This window comes from Pectinophora gossypiella, chromosome 2, assembly GCF_024362695.1.
Source record: "Pectinophora gossypiella chromosome 2, ilPecGoss1.1, whole genome shotgun sequence".
Classification (NCBI taxonomy): Eukaryota; Metazoa; Arthropoda; class Insecta; order Lepidoptera; family Gelechiidae; genus Pectinophora; species Pectinophora gossypiella.
In genome coordinates, this window is record NC_065405.1 from 109,278 (window position 1) to 126,339 (window position 17,062).

At 41.2% G+C, this 17,062-nt stretch overlaps 1 protein-coding gene across 7 annotated transcripts in view; it reads right to left on the bottom strand.

Moving 5' to 3' along the window:
* Nucleotides 1-17,062, bottom strand: part of LOC126373913 (zwei Ig domain protein zig-8-like) — a 505,869-nt gene that overhangs the window by 19,748 nt on the left and 469,059 nt on the right. For 5 of the 7 annotated variants that reach the window (XM_050020292.1, XM_050020300.1, XM_050020284.1 and 2 more), the window contains 2 exons: nt 13,907-14,117; nt 12,375-12,425 (listed from right to left, as the gene is read on the bottom strand). In XM_050020292.1, coding sequence (XP_049876249.1) covers nt 12,375-12,425; nt 13,907-14,117 — 262 coding nt within the window. The remainder of the gene's footprint in view (nt 1-12,374; nt 12,426-13,906; nt 14,118-17,062) is intronic. The other 2 variants (XM_050020319.1, XM_050020309.1) reach the window with 1 other exon arrangement.

Below are 17,062 nucleotides of genomic sequence, written 5' to 3' on the forward strand. Positions count from 1 at the left end.
TTGTGGCTCTCTGCAAAAGATTTGGAAAATTAATTAGAAAAGAAAAAGTTAGTCCTTGGGTAGAAAGTTTAGAAATTCAAGAAAGTTTAAAGATATGTATAAAGATAAATCAAGATAAATACTTCCACGAAGAGCTGCAAAACCTGAAAGAAAAAAGAAACATTAGTAAAAAAAGTATACTTACCTCGTTGAATCCTTTCGTTGACGAAGACGGAATCTTGAGAGTCGGCGGCAGGCTGATGCATGCTCAAATCAGTGAAGAGATGAAGCATCCCGTAGTTATCCCGAAGAAATCTCATTTCACTGATTTGCTTGTCGCTAATGCTCATGAAAGGACTTTGCATGGCGGTCCCCAGTTGATGCTTAACTATTTACGTACCAAGTTTTGGATAGTTGGAGCGAAACAGTTGGTCAAAACTTATGTTAAGAAATGCATCCACTGTATTCGTTATTCTGCTCGCGTTAAGCATCAGCTCATGGGACAACTGCCATCATCAAGGGTTACTGTTTGTCGACCTTTCTTCAAGAGTGGGGTTGACTATGCAGGACCCATCCAGATTAGAACTTCCAAAGGACGAGGTAACCGCTCTTATAAAGGATATATATGCCTCTTCATATGTATGACCACGCGTGCCATTCACCTGGAGCTTGTAAGCGACCTAACAGTGCAAGGCTTCATGGCCGCCTTTAGACGTTTTGTTGCTCGTCGTGGTCACTGTGCAGAGCTATGGAGCGACAATGGCACAAACTTTGTGGGTTCTGCACGCGAATTAAAATCGCTGTTCAATGAGGAGAAGTCGAGTTTGGCCACGGAGATTGCCTCAATACTTGCCAACAACAACACCAACTGGCATTTCATTCCGCCCCGCGCTCCAAACTTTGGAGGATTATGGGAGGCCGGCGTGAAATCCACCAAATATCACCTCAAGCGTGTAATCGGCAATTCCACCTTGACCTTCGAAGAACTGACAACCATTTTGTCTCAAATTGAGGCTTGCCTTAACTCGAGACCGATATCAAAAATTAGTGAAACGCCAGGTGATCCGGCTCCACTCACACCAGGCCATTTTCTAGTTGGAGAACCTCTGGTGTTGGCGCCAGATGTTAGCTATCAGGACTCTAATATTAGTAGTCTCCGAAGGTGGCAACTTACCCAGAGAATGACACAGGACTTTTGGCGACGCTGGTCGCGTGAATACTTAACCCAATTTCACCATCGCTACAAATGGAATCATAAAAGCCCTGATGAACCACAAATAGGAGATGTAGTGTTAGTCATGGAAGATGATTTGCCGCCTTCTAAGTGGTTGTACGGAATAATAATTGAGAAACATGCTGGATTGGACGGAATTACGCGAGTAGTTTCTCTGAGAAGCAAGGGGCACCTTTTTAAACGACCCGTTTCAAAACTGTGCTTTTTGCCTGTCACTTGATAGTTAAGTTTTTATTTTTTATCTTTATCTAGTTACCTAAGTGTTGGATGCAACTAAATGTTTTAACATTGTTTTATATTATTGGAATTGTTTTATGTTTGTTTTTAGAATTAGTGAAAAATTCACTATTTTTCGTTCTGTTTCATTTAGTAATAACATTGTCCACATTGTTAGTAAAGTCTATATTGTTCTTTATATTATTTATGAAGGTCATTATCTTTCTCACCAAGTAATTAGTGACTCTTGTTGTGTTTTCATGTTTTAAAGTTTTATCATGGTGGGCGGAATTAAGGAAAATTTATGATTTGTCCTTGGTGGGCGGAATGTTTAACCGCATCATACGCGTATACGCGGTGCAATGTATTGTTTTTAAAATCCGCTAGATGTCGCTGTACCGATTACTACATTTTCTGCATCGCGGTGTCAAGATTTACCGGCAATATTATGACCTTCCGTTTCCATTGTTTTTTTTGTACCATCTGTAAGAAATACACACTTCAAGTAAATTGCGGTTGTATTATTTTTGGGATCAGCTTGTTCAAATGTGAAGCTTTAGAACAATATAAACGTAACCCGTAATTTAGTACATGAAATTGTAGTTACATTAGATTAAAATGTAATAAGTAGTTAATGCCATACTATGCGGTAAATCTACAATAAGTCACTAGAAAAATGTATGGGACTTATGGAAAGACATGGGGGAGGCCTGTGCTCAGCAGTGGAATCAAAATGTGCTAGTAATAATAATAAAAATGTAGCAAAAAACAGTGAAGGACGTTAATCGCATTAATGAATTCGGTAAAGCGTTTAATTAAAAGGGGGGAGCGGCGTGCGAGTCAACAGAGTGAGATAAGAACCACAAACAGAGAAGTACGTAATATCATCTACACTAGCTTTTGTTCCCATTACAAGCTCTTGTTGAAAGCTCCAACTCTCTCTTTGAGCAGCATAATGAAATCCCGGTAGTCGCGGCGGAAGCATCTTGTTGGTCTATTCTATTGCTATCTTTGCAGTTTAAATTTGTTTATTTATCTCTACAGCGTCGAGGTGAACACTCTGCAGGCGTCGCGGACGCACACTACACATTTTGTTCATGCGATGCTTGGTGAACTTTGTCAAAACAGAACATTCGCTATCAGGAATGGTATAGTGTTTGAAGTTAGACATCCTCCGTGAAGCCATGAGCCCAAGGTCTTGGGCAGCTCGGCCGCCTTTCACTCGCATTATGTATTCTCTGCGTGTTTCCGATACACGCGCACTGCTGATTGGTACTTCCTTCCGTCCGATCATGACCAAAGCAGGGGTCGTTTTAGCTTTCCCTCTCCTATTCATCGCTTACAGGTGATACAAAATCGTTTTACACAGGTGTCCCGTGGTTCCTTCACAACAAAAATCTGCACATTGACCTAGGTCTCCCAATTATTGCTCTAATTCCCTACTTATCTAAAATTGGAGGTGGAAGTTTGTATAGAGCATTCCGCAATATTCAAGGGAGAAAGTTAAACATTGGTAGGTGGACTGTTTGTGACAATTGTGACTAACAAAAAAATCGTGCATCATTTTTTTTGAAAACTTGGCCTCATACCCTTCAGAGGGGGTGAAATTTTATATGGAACTTTTCGCTGCTTTTAAGGTAGGAAGCTAAAAATTGGTATACAGTACTTTGTTACTAATGAAAAATTATTATTTTTTGGAAATCTTCCTCCAGTCCCTAATATAGGGGATGAAATTTTTTGTGAGACTCTTCGCAAAATTAGTAGGTACAGGTTCTAAGAGGGTACGTATCATAATTATATAATTTCAAAATACATATGGTTGGAATATATAAAGTTAAACGTAAGTGATCCATAAATAAATAAATAAAAATAAAATAAAAAAAATACCGAAAATGATGCATCAAAATGTATAAAGTTATTTGACACTAGCTTTTGCCCGCGACTTCGTCCGCGTGGCGTGTTATATAAGAGAGAGATCTTTGTGTGTGTGGGAGTGCATACTTATGCAGTTTAGATTTTTTCATAAGTACATTTTTTTTTCCCAATAACTCCCATTTTTCAAAATACAGCCAAAAATAAACTTTATATTTACTAAGGTATGCATGCATGCTAGATTGAATCAATTGATTGAATAGTTTTTTTTTTAATTGATTGTTCATTGAGTTTTAATTTTAATACACACTTCCTCTCTTCCCTTCAACGTTGCTGTGCCCTACAGGGTCCATGTTTTAGTTCCTATGCCTATGTTACACCCCATTGTACTACATGGAATGCAATAAATAATTTAATTGAATTGAATTGAAAATATCTATCTTACGCGGTTTCGATTTTTTCATACAAATGTTTTTTTCCCACTAACTCCCGTTTCCGTGGGAATTTTGCAATATCCTGTTGCAACTAAGCTTTAAGTTAACTAAGGTACCTGCATGCCAAATTTCAAGCGTCTAACTTAAGCGGTTTAGATTTTTCATACAAAAAGATTTTCCCGCTAATTTCCGTTCCCGTGGGAATTCCGGGAATTCCTTTCTTAGTGCACCTCTACGGTACCTAAGCTATGTCCCTTCCAAATTTCAAATGCCTACGTTTAGCCGTTCAGGCTATGCGTTGATATGTCAGTCACTGAGTCAGTCAGTTTCTCCTTTTATTTAGATTTGATTTTTTCATACAAATGTTTTTTCCCGCTAACTACCGTTCCCGTGGGAATTTTGTAATATCCTGTTGAAACTAAGCTTTAAGTTTACTAAAGTACCTGCATGCCAAATTTCAAACGTCTAACTTGAGTGGTTTAGATTTTTCATACAAATGGATTTTCCCGCTAATTCCCGTTCCCGTAGGAATTTCGGGAATTCCTTTCTTAGTGCACCTCTACGGTATCTAAGGTACCTGCGAGCCAAATTTCAAACATCTAACTTAAATGGTTTAGATTTTTCATACAAAAGGATTTTCCCGTTAATTCGCGTTCCCGTGGGAATTTCGGGAATTCCTTTCTTAGTGCACCTCCACAGTACCTAAGGTACCTGCATGACAAATTTCAAACGTCTAACTTGAGTGGTTTAGATTTTTCATACAAAAGGATTTTCCCGCTAATTCCCGTTCTCGTGGGAATTTCGGGAATTCCTTTCTTAGTACACCTCTACGGTACTTAAGGTATCTGCATGCCAAATTTCAAACGTCTAACTTGAGTGGTTTAGATTTTTCATACAAAAGGATTTTCCCGCTAATTCCCGTTCCCGTGAGAATTTTGGGAATTCCTTTCTTAGTGCACCTTTACGGTACTTAAGGTACCTGCATGCCAAATTTCAAACATCTAACTTGAATGGTTTAGATTTTTCATACAAAAGGATTTTCCCGCTAATTCCCGTTCCCGTGAGAATTTTGGGAATTCCTTTCTTAGTGCACCTCTACGGTACTTATGGTACCTGCATGCCAAATTTCAAACGTCTAACTTGAGTGGTTTTGATTTTTCATACAAAAGGATTTTCCCGCTAATTCCCGTTCCCGTGGGAATTTCGGGAATTCCTTTCTTTGTACACCTCTACGGTATCTAAGGTACCTGCATGTCAAATTTCAAACGTCTAACTTGAGTGGTTTAGATTTTTCATACAAAAGGATTTTCCCGCTAATTCCCGTTCTCGTGGGAATTTCGGGAATTCCTTTCTTAGTACACCTCTACGGTACTTAAGGTATCTGCATGCCAAATTTCAAACGTCTAACTTGAGTGGTTTAGATTTTTTATACAAAAGGATTTTCCCGCTAATTCCCGTTCCCGTGAGAATTTTGGGAATTCCTTTCTTAGTGCACCTTTACGGTACTTAAGGTACCTGCATGCCAAATTTCAATTGTCTAACTTGAGTGGTTTAGATTTTTCATACAAAAGGATTTTCCCGCTAATTCCCGTTCCCGTGGGAATTTCGGGAATTCCTTTCTTAGTACACCTCTACGGTATCTAAGGTACCTGCATGACAAATTTCAAACATCTAACTTGAATGGTTTAGATTTTTCATACAAAAAGATTTTCCCGCTAATTCCCGTTCCCGTGAGAATTTTGGGAATTCCTTTCTTAGTGCACCTCTACGGTACCTATGGTACCTGCATGCCAAATTTCAAACGTCTAACTTGAGTGGTTTTGATTTTTCATACAAAAGGATTTTCCCGCTAATTCCCGTTCCCGTGGGAATTTCGGGAATTCCTTTCTTAGTACACCTCTACGGTATTTAAGGTACCTGCATGTCAAATTTCAAACATCTAACATGAATGGTTTAGATTTTTCATACAAAAGGATTTTCCCGCTAATTCCCGTTCTCGTGGGAATTTCGGGAATTCCTTTCTTAGTGCACCTCTACGGTACCTAAGGTACCTGCATGACAAATTTCAAACGTCTAACTTGAGTGGTTTAGATTTTTCATATAAAAGGATTTTCTTGATAATTCCCGTTCTCGTGGGAATTTCGAGAATTCCTTTCTTAGTGCACCTCTACGGTACTTAAGGTATCTGCATGCCAAATTTCAAACGTCTAACTTGAGTGGTTTAGATTTTTCATACAAAAGGATTTTCCCGCTAATTCCCGTTCCCGTAGGAATTTCGGAAATTCCTTTTTTAATACACCTCTACGGTATCTAAGGTACCTGCATGCCAAATTTCAAACGTCTAACTTGAGTGGTTTACATTTTTCATACAAAAGGATTTTCCCGCTAATTCCCGTTCCCGTAGGATTTTCGGGAATTCCTTTCTTAGTGCACCTCTACGGTATCTAAGGTACCTGCATGCCAAATTTCAAACGTCTAACTTGAGTGGTTTAGATTTTTCATACAAAAGAATTTCCCTTCACTACTCTGCTCCTATTGATTGTAGCGTGATGAAAAGTATACTATAACCTGTCCAGGAGTGTGAAGAATAATTGTACCAAGTTTAATTAAAATCCGTCCAGTAGTTTTTGTTTCTATAAGGAACATACAGACAGACAGACAGACAGACAGACAGACAGACAGACAGACAGACAGACAGACAAAAATTTTACTGATTGCATTTTTGGCATCAGTATCGACCACTTATCACCCCCTGATAGTTATTTTGAAAAAATATTTAATGTACAGAATTGACCTCTCTACAGATTTATTATAAGTATAGATAAGTTCTTCTAAGTTTGAATGCCATAATGGTCGAAACATATGACAAACACAATGCATAATGGTTCCTAGGGCTACCTTTTATAACATATAATTTCAAAATACATACGTTGGAATATATACAGTTAAAATACCGAAAATCAAAATATTGAATATATCAAAATTTATAGTTATTTGAGATAAATTTTAAATGACTAAGCCTGAACATAAAGCTGTACAATATTTTAAATATAATGACTTTTATATTTTTTTCGCATAATGTTGTTTTTCCTATTTTAATCAGGCACAACCGATAAGGCATATTTTTTTAGTCATAATCGTCTTTTGGCATAATGGTTACTTGTCATACTGTTTTACTTAGCATAATGCTTGTTAAGCCTAATGATGTTTGTCCTTTTCTTGTGTAGCATAGTGGTTTTAGGCATATTGGCTTTACGCATAATAAATAATTTAAAATTAAATATATTTTTATTTCTTCCATGGAGCTCCGCGTCACGGGTGCGAGCAAAACGAGCACGGAAATTCGCGGCACCCCGACACTGTAGATATAGGTTACGAAGGCTGTATGGCAGGGGGCTCGCTTTGCGGGTTAGGTTACTTGTGACCATCGAGGCCCGAAGGGCTGAGAGGCGGCGGTGAAGATTTTAGTTTAAATATTTTACATATTTTGAACTTATACATTGTAAACTTACGCATTATGATATTTATATATAACGTAAGAAGTTATGCATATTGATGATTATTTCTTCTGACTATTATACTTTTTAATTTTATATATTTTGAACTTATAGATTTTAAACTTATGCATTATGATACGTACCCGTTCTAAGATAAAAACGAATAATAAAATAATTTAATTAAAACAATATTAAAACATTAAACCTATCTAAACATTAATGAATCAGCTTTTGAGAACAAACAAAACAAACAACAAATGAACATTCGACAGATAAATAGCTTATAAATGCGAAATTTGGATGCCCCGAGATTATGTGATGGGACGAGAGCTCGTGTCCCACAACTTGGCCGCAACATCATTAGCGCCATTGTCTTAACCGGCGTAGGAAAGGGAGAAAATGTAATGATCCCACAAATCCCAATAACTCCCGTTCCAGGTTAAAAGGCTGCAATTTTCCTCATTAGCAAAGGCTGCGGTGAACTTAGAAAAGCCGTGCTTCTCCCATGGACAATTGTATGTAGCATGTTCGCGTGTGTCCAATTCCCAGAATCTTTAAATTCTATCCACAAATGGAAAGACATTTAATATCGTTTACAGTAGCGTATTAAAATAATATTCTGTTCCGAGTTCTCTTCTGTGCTCTAAATCAGGAAAAACCGTGTTACTCCGAATTTAATGCAAGCGAAGCCGCGGGCATAAGTTAATACAATGTAATTCATCAACGAACGCCAGTATAACGACAAGCCTGTTGTTTCAATACTCGTAAATACAGTAATTACATGACAGATAATGACAAATATTTGACATCTGTAGTTACGACAACTTATGAAAAGTATCGGAGTGTACCCAGGGTTCTGTGAGGCGTCAAGAGTACGCCCACTGCCTCCAGAGAATTCCCTGAATTACATAAACACCATTTGTTAAGTCTTATTGAAGGTGAGCCTTGTTACCTCGTGTTGTAAGTCAGTAATGCTTTGTTGGCAATACGCTCCAATACTACCATCAACATGGAAACGCTGCGACAAAGGCTTTGTATTTTATAAAACTGAGTTTTTCCCGGCGTCGGGGGAATGGCGGGTATTTGTATTAATTGTGCCGGCTCCATCGCTCGCTACGTGCACCCGGCGCCGGCGCCGTTGATTGTCCGCTGCATTCAATTACTTCCAATGAAACGACTGTTTTCAATCATTAATTATCATCATGGAGCCGCTCTGTTGGTATTGCTATAAGAGTAGGTAAAATACACGTACTAACACATATACATTTCCTTCAAGATATAAGTAACAAGAATCTGGTAGAGTACACAAGTACACGGCAAAAAGAAACTTTTAAATTTTGTATGGATTTATTGCCACATTTAGTCTATTGCAATAATAAGTCGTGTTTTTTATTCTAATAATTTTACCTAAGAGTTGAAAGTTTTTTTTAATGACCGTCGGCAATCGTTGGTGGAGATAGTAGGTAAGGTAGGGTGCGGTGCGCGGCGCTGCGGTGGCCGCGTCTGTCGGCCGGTATCGGGGCACCCACAAATCACTGTAGTTTTCGATCGCATTTTTAAAGCAGCTTTCAGGAATGTCTCTCTTGAAAAGAATGGCGCTATTAGATAACGCAGACGGCGCGGTGCGGGTTCAGCTCGTGGAATATTCAAACATAGTGACGTGCGGTAGCGGCGTCGTCACGATAGCTCCGTGTATTAGCTATTCCTGAAAATTCGAAGCATGTCTGCGGAGGAAAGGTAAAGAATTCCTGAAGCACAGGTGTAGTGCTGGAGGCGAGGCGTGCCGTGCGGGCTGAGCGGTGAGCGCTCGCAGTCGCGAGTGCAATTTCCTTTTGCGAAGCATTCCCACGAATCCCACGACACTGCCTCGCCGCTTCGCCGCCTCGCGCCTCGCCGCCGCTGCCTTAAATATTTACCTAAATTCTCACTTCCACTGCATAACACCGAGGTTATGAAATCAAGCGCCTTCTTAAAATTCACTGGAACGTCTTTCTGTTTTCACTAAAGTGAACTGTTTGTTTCCAGCACGCGACTTGTTCTTTGATTTACAACTACGCAGCGTCCACGTGGCAATGCACAGTTTGTTCTACTCTACAACAACAGGATGATGCTGTCACAACTGTCAACATGTTAATATTACTTACATACCCTTTAGTTGTTGTTCTAGCACGAGATGTCGAGTACCCATTTTAATGAATATGAAATAATTTTCGAGATTGGCTAACAAAAGGTAATTAACGCGATCGTCGTAACTTGGTATCAGATTTTAATCATTAAAAGCTCTCTAGGTAAAGCTAACTCTACCCTATTGAGCTATAAAACAACATATTGTCTAAATACCTAAGACAAGAGACAGGAGCGCAGGCATGCGCCTCAACTTGCAAACATTTACCCTGGTTATTTACTGAGTCGGGCTGGTTCTAGGAGCGTCTAAACAAGCTAGCCTAAACACCAACTGGTTAAAAAGATAACAAAAGTTTTTATTTGTAGTGAAATGTACAGTTTACACTAGATTTTATTAAACAACCAGTCACATTTGTTTTCACAAAAGTGAAAGGATAACTGAGTTTAGTAAAAAGTATCTAAGCAAACGGATTTTCAGATAGGTACCTCTGACGTTAACAAATAAAAGAGAAGGTGCAGGTGGTGTCGTATCAGGAGGTGAAGGATTTGGCGGGAAGAAGAGAGGAATGGCGATTACTCCACCGACAAGAGCGCAGCTCTTAAATAAAGAGAGACTACTGACGTTAGCAGAACAAGGGTTTAAAGATTTCATTGGCTCGACCACGTGGGTTGGAGTAGCACCGGACACGTCAGAGCACGCGGCGACGGGGTGTACGACATTATATATCACATGATGTAGATACGCACGTACAAACAAAATACTCGTACGGGTTCAAATCCCAGCTCGAGCTCTAAAGCACTGAATTCGACTTTATGAATTAGAATTCATGTTTGGATCATAGATAATTTATATCACGTGGTTTCCAAGGTTTGTGTCCGATTAATGGTAATAGGGTCGCCCTTTGTAACCAGGAGTGGGTGTATGTACTATACGCCTCTGCCTAACCCTACAGGGGTACAGGCGTGATGCCATGTATTTTTATATTATATACAATATTACTTTTACAAGGACCGTATCTCATACCTGTAATAGAATTATCATCCTCGTCCCTGTGAGAAGTACGCTTTACCTACACTGGAATCAGCCAATGGACAATGAATTATGCTGTCAGCGACATGAAGATTTGGGGCTTCACTTATCTATTGAAAATCATTTTCAAATAAGTACAAGTTAGCTTTTTACTCCACGCGTAACGATTTTCCTGAAAGGGGTTGTCTGAAGTATTGGGTGGAGTATCTCACTTAGATAACCGGAGAGTCATCATCCCGGCTGAGGGCTCGCTTATCTGACTGTTTGTTTACCCGGATATTGATTGCCGCAACAATACAAAGTTACATTTCTTCGCAAAATTTATAGAAGCGATACGAGTTACAGCCCGCCGCGGACCTTCAATTGGGACGTGGCGGACTCGTATGCAAACTGTTGACTAGAGACTCAGTATAGTGTAACGTGACGTGTTTGGAATGGCGGATTATTCACCTACAGGCCGTGACGAAGTCGCTTTAGCTTATCAATAGCGGGAGATTAATAATCAGGCGGAACACTAAGTAACTGAGCGATTACTTAGCGGTCCCCGGGGCGCGGCGGGAGATTGCAATTCACTCCGCCGCTCTGTACAGCCACCGACACCTACATGTAACCCTGTACAGTGATGTATCAATAAGCTGAGGTGTATTGGAAGAAATTTAGGAGACCACACGAGTTTTTGTAACGTAAGGCGCTCGAAAGAATGTATCGAATAACTTTAGATTGTAAGCGAATCAGACATTGTTAGTCGTAAATACTAAATTCGTCCCGGGGAGTCGCGGTACCGAGTTACACCACCGACAGGACAACGTAAGAGATTGAAAATCTTGGAAACATAACATCAGTACAATGTTAGGAATGAGCCCCGAGCAATGTGCCGGACAAGGTGGAGCTACACTGTTGCTCAAATAAGAAATATTGTTGGTACTAGGCACTAGGAATATTATTGGTGTAAGGATCCACTTAGTAAATCGTCCTACTAAGTACTTAATTTCAGAAGTGTTCACGATTTGTGGTGGTTGTGTAGAATGTAAACCAATCACAATGTGGTTCGAGGCAGCAGGGGTCGGGAGTGGGTTCGACATTCCTGAAATTAGGCAAGTTATGTCCTTGATGTGACCACCACCTCGCGGGCCACACGACCCCGCCCCCCTCCTGCTCTTAATATCCGAATTGATTCAATTAACACGATTCATTTTATGGATACGCTGTTTTCACATGTGTACGCCCAGTTATTGAAACGATTTACAAATAAATAAATAAAGGTATCCCACTGGCGATGTGTCCTACAGACCTACATATAGGTATGTAATAATACGTATAGAATTGAACAATATCCAAGTGCAGTCATTTTAGAAAGATTTAATAATATGTTGGATTGTTGATGTTTCTTTAATAAATTAAGTACTGAAATTATCATTTTAATCAAACGTAAATGAGAACGTAAGTATATTATTGGCATCATCATCAGTACCTGTCAGGTACCATATACCTCATGGGAATAAACAACAACATAAGAACACACAGCCGCAGCTACTAACTACTAACTCCGAAAGCCTTGGCAAAAGCTAATTAATTCACAAATGTTAAGTCGCACACAGCAAAACAATAAATTGTTAGACCAAAAATACTTTGCCGAAAATAATTGAATATGTAGCGGGGTTCTCGACACATTCCCATTTCATTCTATTAAAACTGAGTTATTTAGTTTATTTATCAATGTGATAAACTTGTTCATAGATAATTTCAAATTAGGTTCTCTAGTCAACTCCAATAAGGGTTATCTAAATGCCTCTATAAATCCATGGAAGAGATAAAGGAATCTCTCGTTTAGTCTCGCAGCTTTTATACAAGGAACCTTAAATAGTAGCGGAATAATCGGGGCGCATAAATCAGGGCGGCGTTTTATAGTGGAGCCGTTGTTTTTGGTGTTAATGAAGACAAACAACGCCGTTACGGTTAGTGGGGCGCGAAGTGCGCAAACAACGAACCTTGGTCCGCCAACATCCGCTGGTAGTGCTGCTCCTCGCACACCGACACATCTGCGGACACGCACACACGTCACGAGGCGCGACACGGCGGCGGCTCGCACGCGGCCCGCGCGCCGCGCCGTGCCGTGCCGTTACTTGATCAAGTTAAGGGAAACCCTTATTACAAAGTCTAACAATCTTTACTATACGTTATCTTTACACCCAACACAAACAATAGACAGATATAAAAGAAAAAATCAAGCAAGCCGGGCTATTGTGGAACTTGTTTGTAGTGGAAATGTGCTGCGCTAGATTTATTTCTCCAATTTCTCAACGGTTATTTGCAAGCAGTATATTTCCGATATTTCATTATTATGACTTCGGGGACCCACTCGTAGGTGCAGGGATCTCAATTTATTCAATATTGGCAGCCGTTCAACTGACCCCCGCTGAATTCAGTACGAATATAAAATAAGTATCGGTTCAGTGCGAATCTCAGAAACGGTAGATTTGTTGCGCTGTGCGATATCCCCGCGTCGACACCAGTGCTCTGTGCTGCCGGTGCGGTGGCGGCGCGGTCAGCCGGCGCACGTGGACCGCGCGCGGGTTGATGGGCCGCAACACGTCCTTCCGTGTGTTTACCTAAATACAATCAGCGGCGGTGACTGCGACCAAGCGCGACAGTATCGACGCGCGGGCAGCGGCCGCTCGCGGCTTTTATCTCCGGATTTACAACAAATTGCTGTTTCGGGCGCGCGAGCCGCCCGATTAATTCAAAGCACGCCCATCCGCCCCAATAAATATGTTAAAATGTTCCGTGACAATGGCTCGGTACCGATTTCGCAACGCATTTTCGAGTTGCCGTTTGTTCGAATTGTTCGCACGATATTCGAGATGGAATGGAACGCAAATATTGTTCCGGCCGGCCGCGTGGTGACAGCGCTAATGCAACGATACGCGATTGTTGAATAAAATTGCGGCTTTGGAGCATTAGCAAGCGGGAAATGTAATTAAATGGCTTCATTGTGCCCTATTTATTCCACACCACACGTTGAGTAAACATAGCGACGCGACGCTAGAAAGAAACAAAGGGGATTAAATGTGTATTACGAGTGTGAGGAGAGATAAGTCGGGGCGAGCGACCGCGGTAGTGCAGCGGGGGCCGTGCCTTATCGCGCCGGTCGCGGGGTTGTTTGTACTGCTTCCCTGACATTTCATCCTTTGACTTTACTTACTGTTGACTAAATAAAAGCCGTCTTCGGGTGTCCTTGAGTTGGGTAAAATCAGGCGCGGATCCAGAAATTATATGGGTTCACCAGGTGAATCTAAGGATTCAATAAGGATGCGATAAGTCGCCCTTTCACACTATCGATTTTTCTCGGCGGAGCGATACGGCAGCGAGCACGCCTCATTGTGATTTTTCTCGGCGATTTCTCGACGGGACGCGGCGTGTCTCGTCTTAGATAAATCATCGAGAAAGCTCGGTAATGTGAAACCGACCCTATATTCTTAGTATTATAGAGCGTGGAAGCGCTGCAGGTGTTCTTACTGACCGACGACATGCAGCGTGACGAAGAAGGAGCGCACGGGCTGCGTGGACACCTGGCACTCGTAGACGCCGGCGTCGCGCTGCTGCGCCCACTTGATGTGCAGCGTCCAGTCGTCGGTGGGCGGCGAGTGCGTCGCCTGGAACCGCTGGTCCGACGTGTATGTGTAGCCGCCCACCGTCAGGATGTGCAGGTCGCGGTGCCGGATCCACGACACCTGCAACAAACATACGACATGACAAAAACGTCACCAACATCCAAATAAAACAGATAGTTTATCGGTATTCAATTACAATATAGTGAGGTCGGTTATCGAACCCACACACAACATCCCACACTTTAAAAGAAGTAAACTGTAGGTAAGTACATATCTACAAACAACAACCAATGTATAAAGTAGCAGTAGCAATGTAGAATAAAAGGAATACGTATATTTTCCATCTAAGGCTAGTTTATAACACGCATAGGTACCACCACAGGGTTGTTTCTACGATCTGTGCGTTACTTACGACTATGTTAGTACAAAAAGTAAGTCGTAACATAACCCTTTGATGCTCAGATGGAAAATTGTATTTTATAATTAAGTGTACTAAGTTTATATTCTGGAATTGGACACTGTTGATACATATGACGTCATTTTTACAATAAACAAATCCTCGAAGTCACGTATTATATAACTCGAGCTGATAAAATCTCCAACTCTTGACTGCTGCTGCTGTTCGTTGGAGGCCGATTCATAATTCGTTTAAACATGGTTTAAATGTTGTATAAACAGATGGCAAGCTCGCTCCGCCGGTATAAAACTACTTACGTGTCAGATGCTGATGATAGGTAATATCTGTATTTAACCGTGTATGCCTGCAAACGACTTTCATTTCATACTTATATTCTAAATATATAAAAGGAGAAACTGACTGACTGACATATCAACGCACAGCCTAAACGGCTAAACGTAAGCACTTGAAATTTATAAGGGACGTAGCTTAGGTACCGTAGAGGTGCACTAAGAAAGGAATTCCCAAAATTCCCCCGGGAATGGGAATTAGCGGGAAAATCCTTTTGTATGAAAAATATCTCTCTTTTATAACACGCCACGCGGACGAAGTCGCGGGCAAAAGCTAGTAACTAATATTCTGCATCCTGTACGTAACATAATACTTTGTTCTCTCAAAAAGTTGGTAAAGGTCAACAAAGGCAATATAGTAATCGAATCGTGTTATCAAAAGGCAGGAATCTTTCTTTTAACAAAAAATAGGGAAAAAAGGCAAAGAGAGTAGCGATACGGAGCGGCGGGTGAGAGGGCGGGATCCGCTAGTGGCCGCAGTGACACAGGCGGACTAGTCATCGTCTTGTAGACCACCAGCCTCGTGGAGATGGGGGATTGATTACTCACTGCACCGCGAGTACCGTGCAGTGAGTAAGTGAGTGTCTCCGTATCTCCGTGCCCCCGTGTAACCCGTACCCCGTGGCTCTTGTCTCATGCCCGGCGATGCGTGGTTTGTGTTCTGCGTTCATGGTTATTCCGCACAATTTATATTCTCGTACATTCGTGTGTTCATAATTAAAACACATAATAACGGGTTCTTACCGCGTTTAAATGGGGATATGAGACTCCCGATATTTCGACACTATTGCAAGTGCCATGATCACGGGATGACTGATGAGATTGGAGTGGAGTAGGTAGATCCATAATATTCTACGGGCAGACATATCTGTCTACCCTCTTTCTTTGCCGCCGCGGTAAGAACCCGTTATTATGTGTTTTAATTATGATAATAACCGCGTAAACTTAAAACAATGTATTCGTGTGTTCGTTCATAAACGTACAAAAACAAGATAAGTAATAGGACATTTCGTATAAAACAAATGCCCGGCTACAGCTAAGTACTTCATTACAACTGAATACGTCAAAAGACCTTGTGTTCACAGAGGATTGTTTCTGTGAAAGAGAAAAACATTTGCAATTGTGCATCATTCCGATATAACGTGAAGACGCGAGATGTAAGAAAACGAAGGCTAACGAAGTGTCGAACTAGTAACAAGAGTTAAGTACGTGCTTATTAGCGAGGCGGGTGTGTGCCAACGAGTGCTGCACTCCCGCTAAGTGACGGCGCGCCTGACGCTCCCCGCTCGCTGGCGATCACTGGCTACAAAGAACCAATTCTTACCTAAGTTATCCTGGAAGACATAAGCTTTACATTTAAAAAAGCTATAAGAATATTTGCTGCGCGCGTTACCGTTACACTTCGTGTCTGGGCACTGTAGGGATGCCTAGACGTATAAAGTTTCAAGTTTGCATTCACAGCAAACTGCGGCGACGCGACGTCAGTTAGTATGCAGCTCAGGCGCCACTAAGCACGGTACTACTACTAGGTATACCGGGTTGTTCAACTCAGCAGCAACTAGTACCGACGTCTAAGGACGCCATACATAAATACTATTTCTACGACCGGACTACTCTGCTACATAGCAAACACTTCTCCGTCCGTACACATCATGCCTGCCATACCAACTGAAGCAACTTTCTTCACTATTCGTGCAGACAAATAGCGAATATTTTGCGAGGCAAATCTACAATTTACACACGGCTCTAAGAAACAAATATTCCTCCATTGCAAATTCTAATTAAGGTAAACGCTTAAGTCCTTTTATGTACTTATTTCAACTTTCCAACAAGTATTTCGTTGGAGTGCCTATGACTCGGTAAAAGTTGAAAACTCGGGAAATGTTCTCTTGCGGTGTTTGAAATAGAGAAAAAAAAACTTAGAAGAAATACTCGAAGGTGAGGAAGTTTTAATTACAAGTAGTGGCGCGAGCGGCGCGGGCGGCGTCTGCGGGCGGCACGGCGCTCGGTCAACTTTACTCCGACTTACAAGTTTAGCGAACACTTCAAAAAGCGACGCGATATTTGCCAAATCCTTTGAGAACTAGAATTTAACGGAACGCTCGAGGGTTGTCAATACGATCAGCTGACAACCTTCACACTTTGCAGCCTGGAATTTCACACTGAATGGAAACTATTTAATTAAAAGTTCTTTCGTTAAACTGTGTAGTTGTATACTACAACGAGTCTGTGAATGTCTCAGTCCCTGAATCAAATCAAAGCTTGCAGGTAGACCCTACGCTCGCCTCGCCGCCAGCCACGGCAGTTTGTCGCGGATA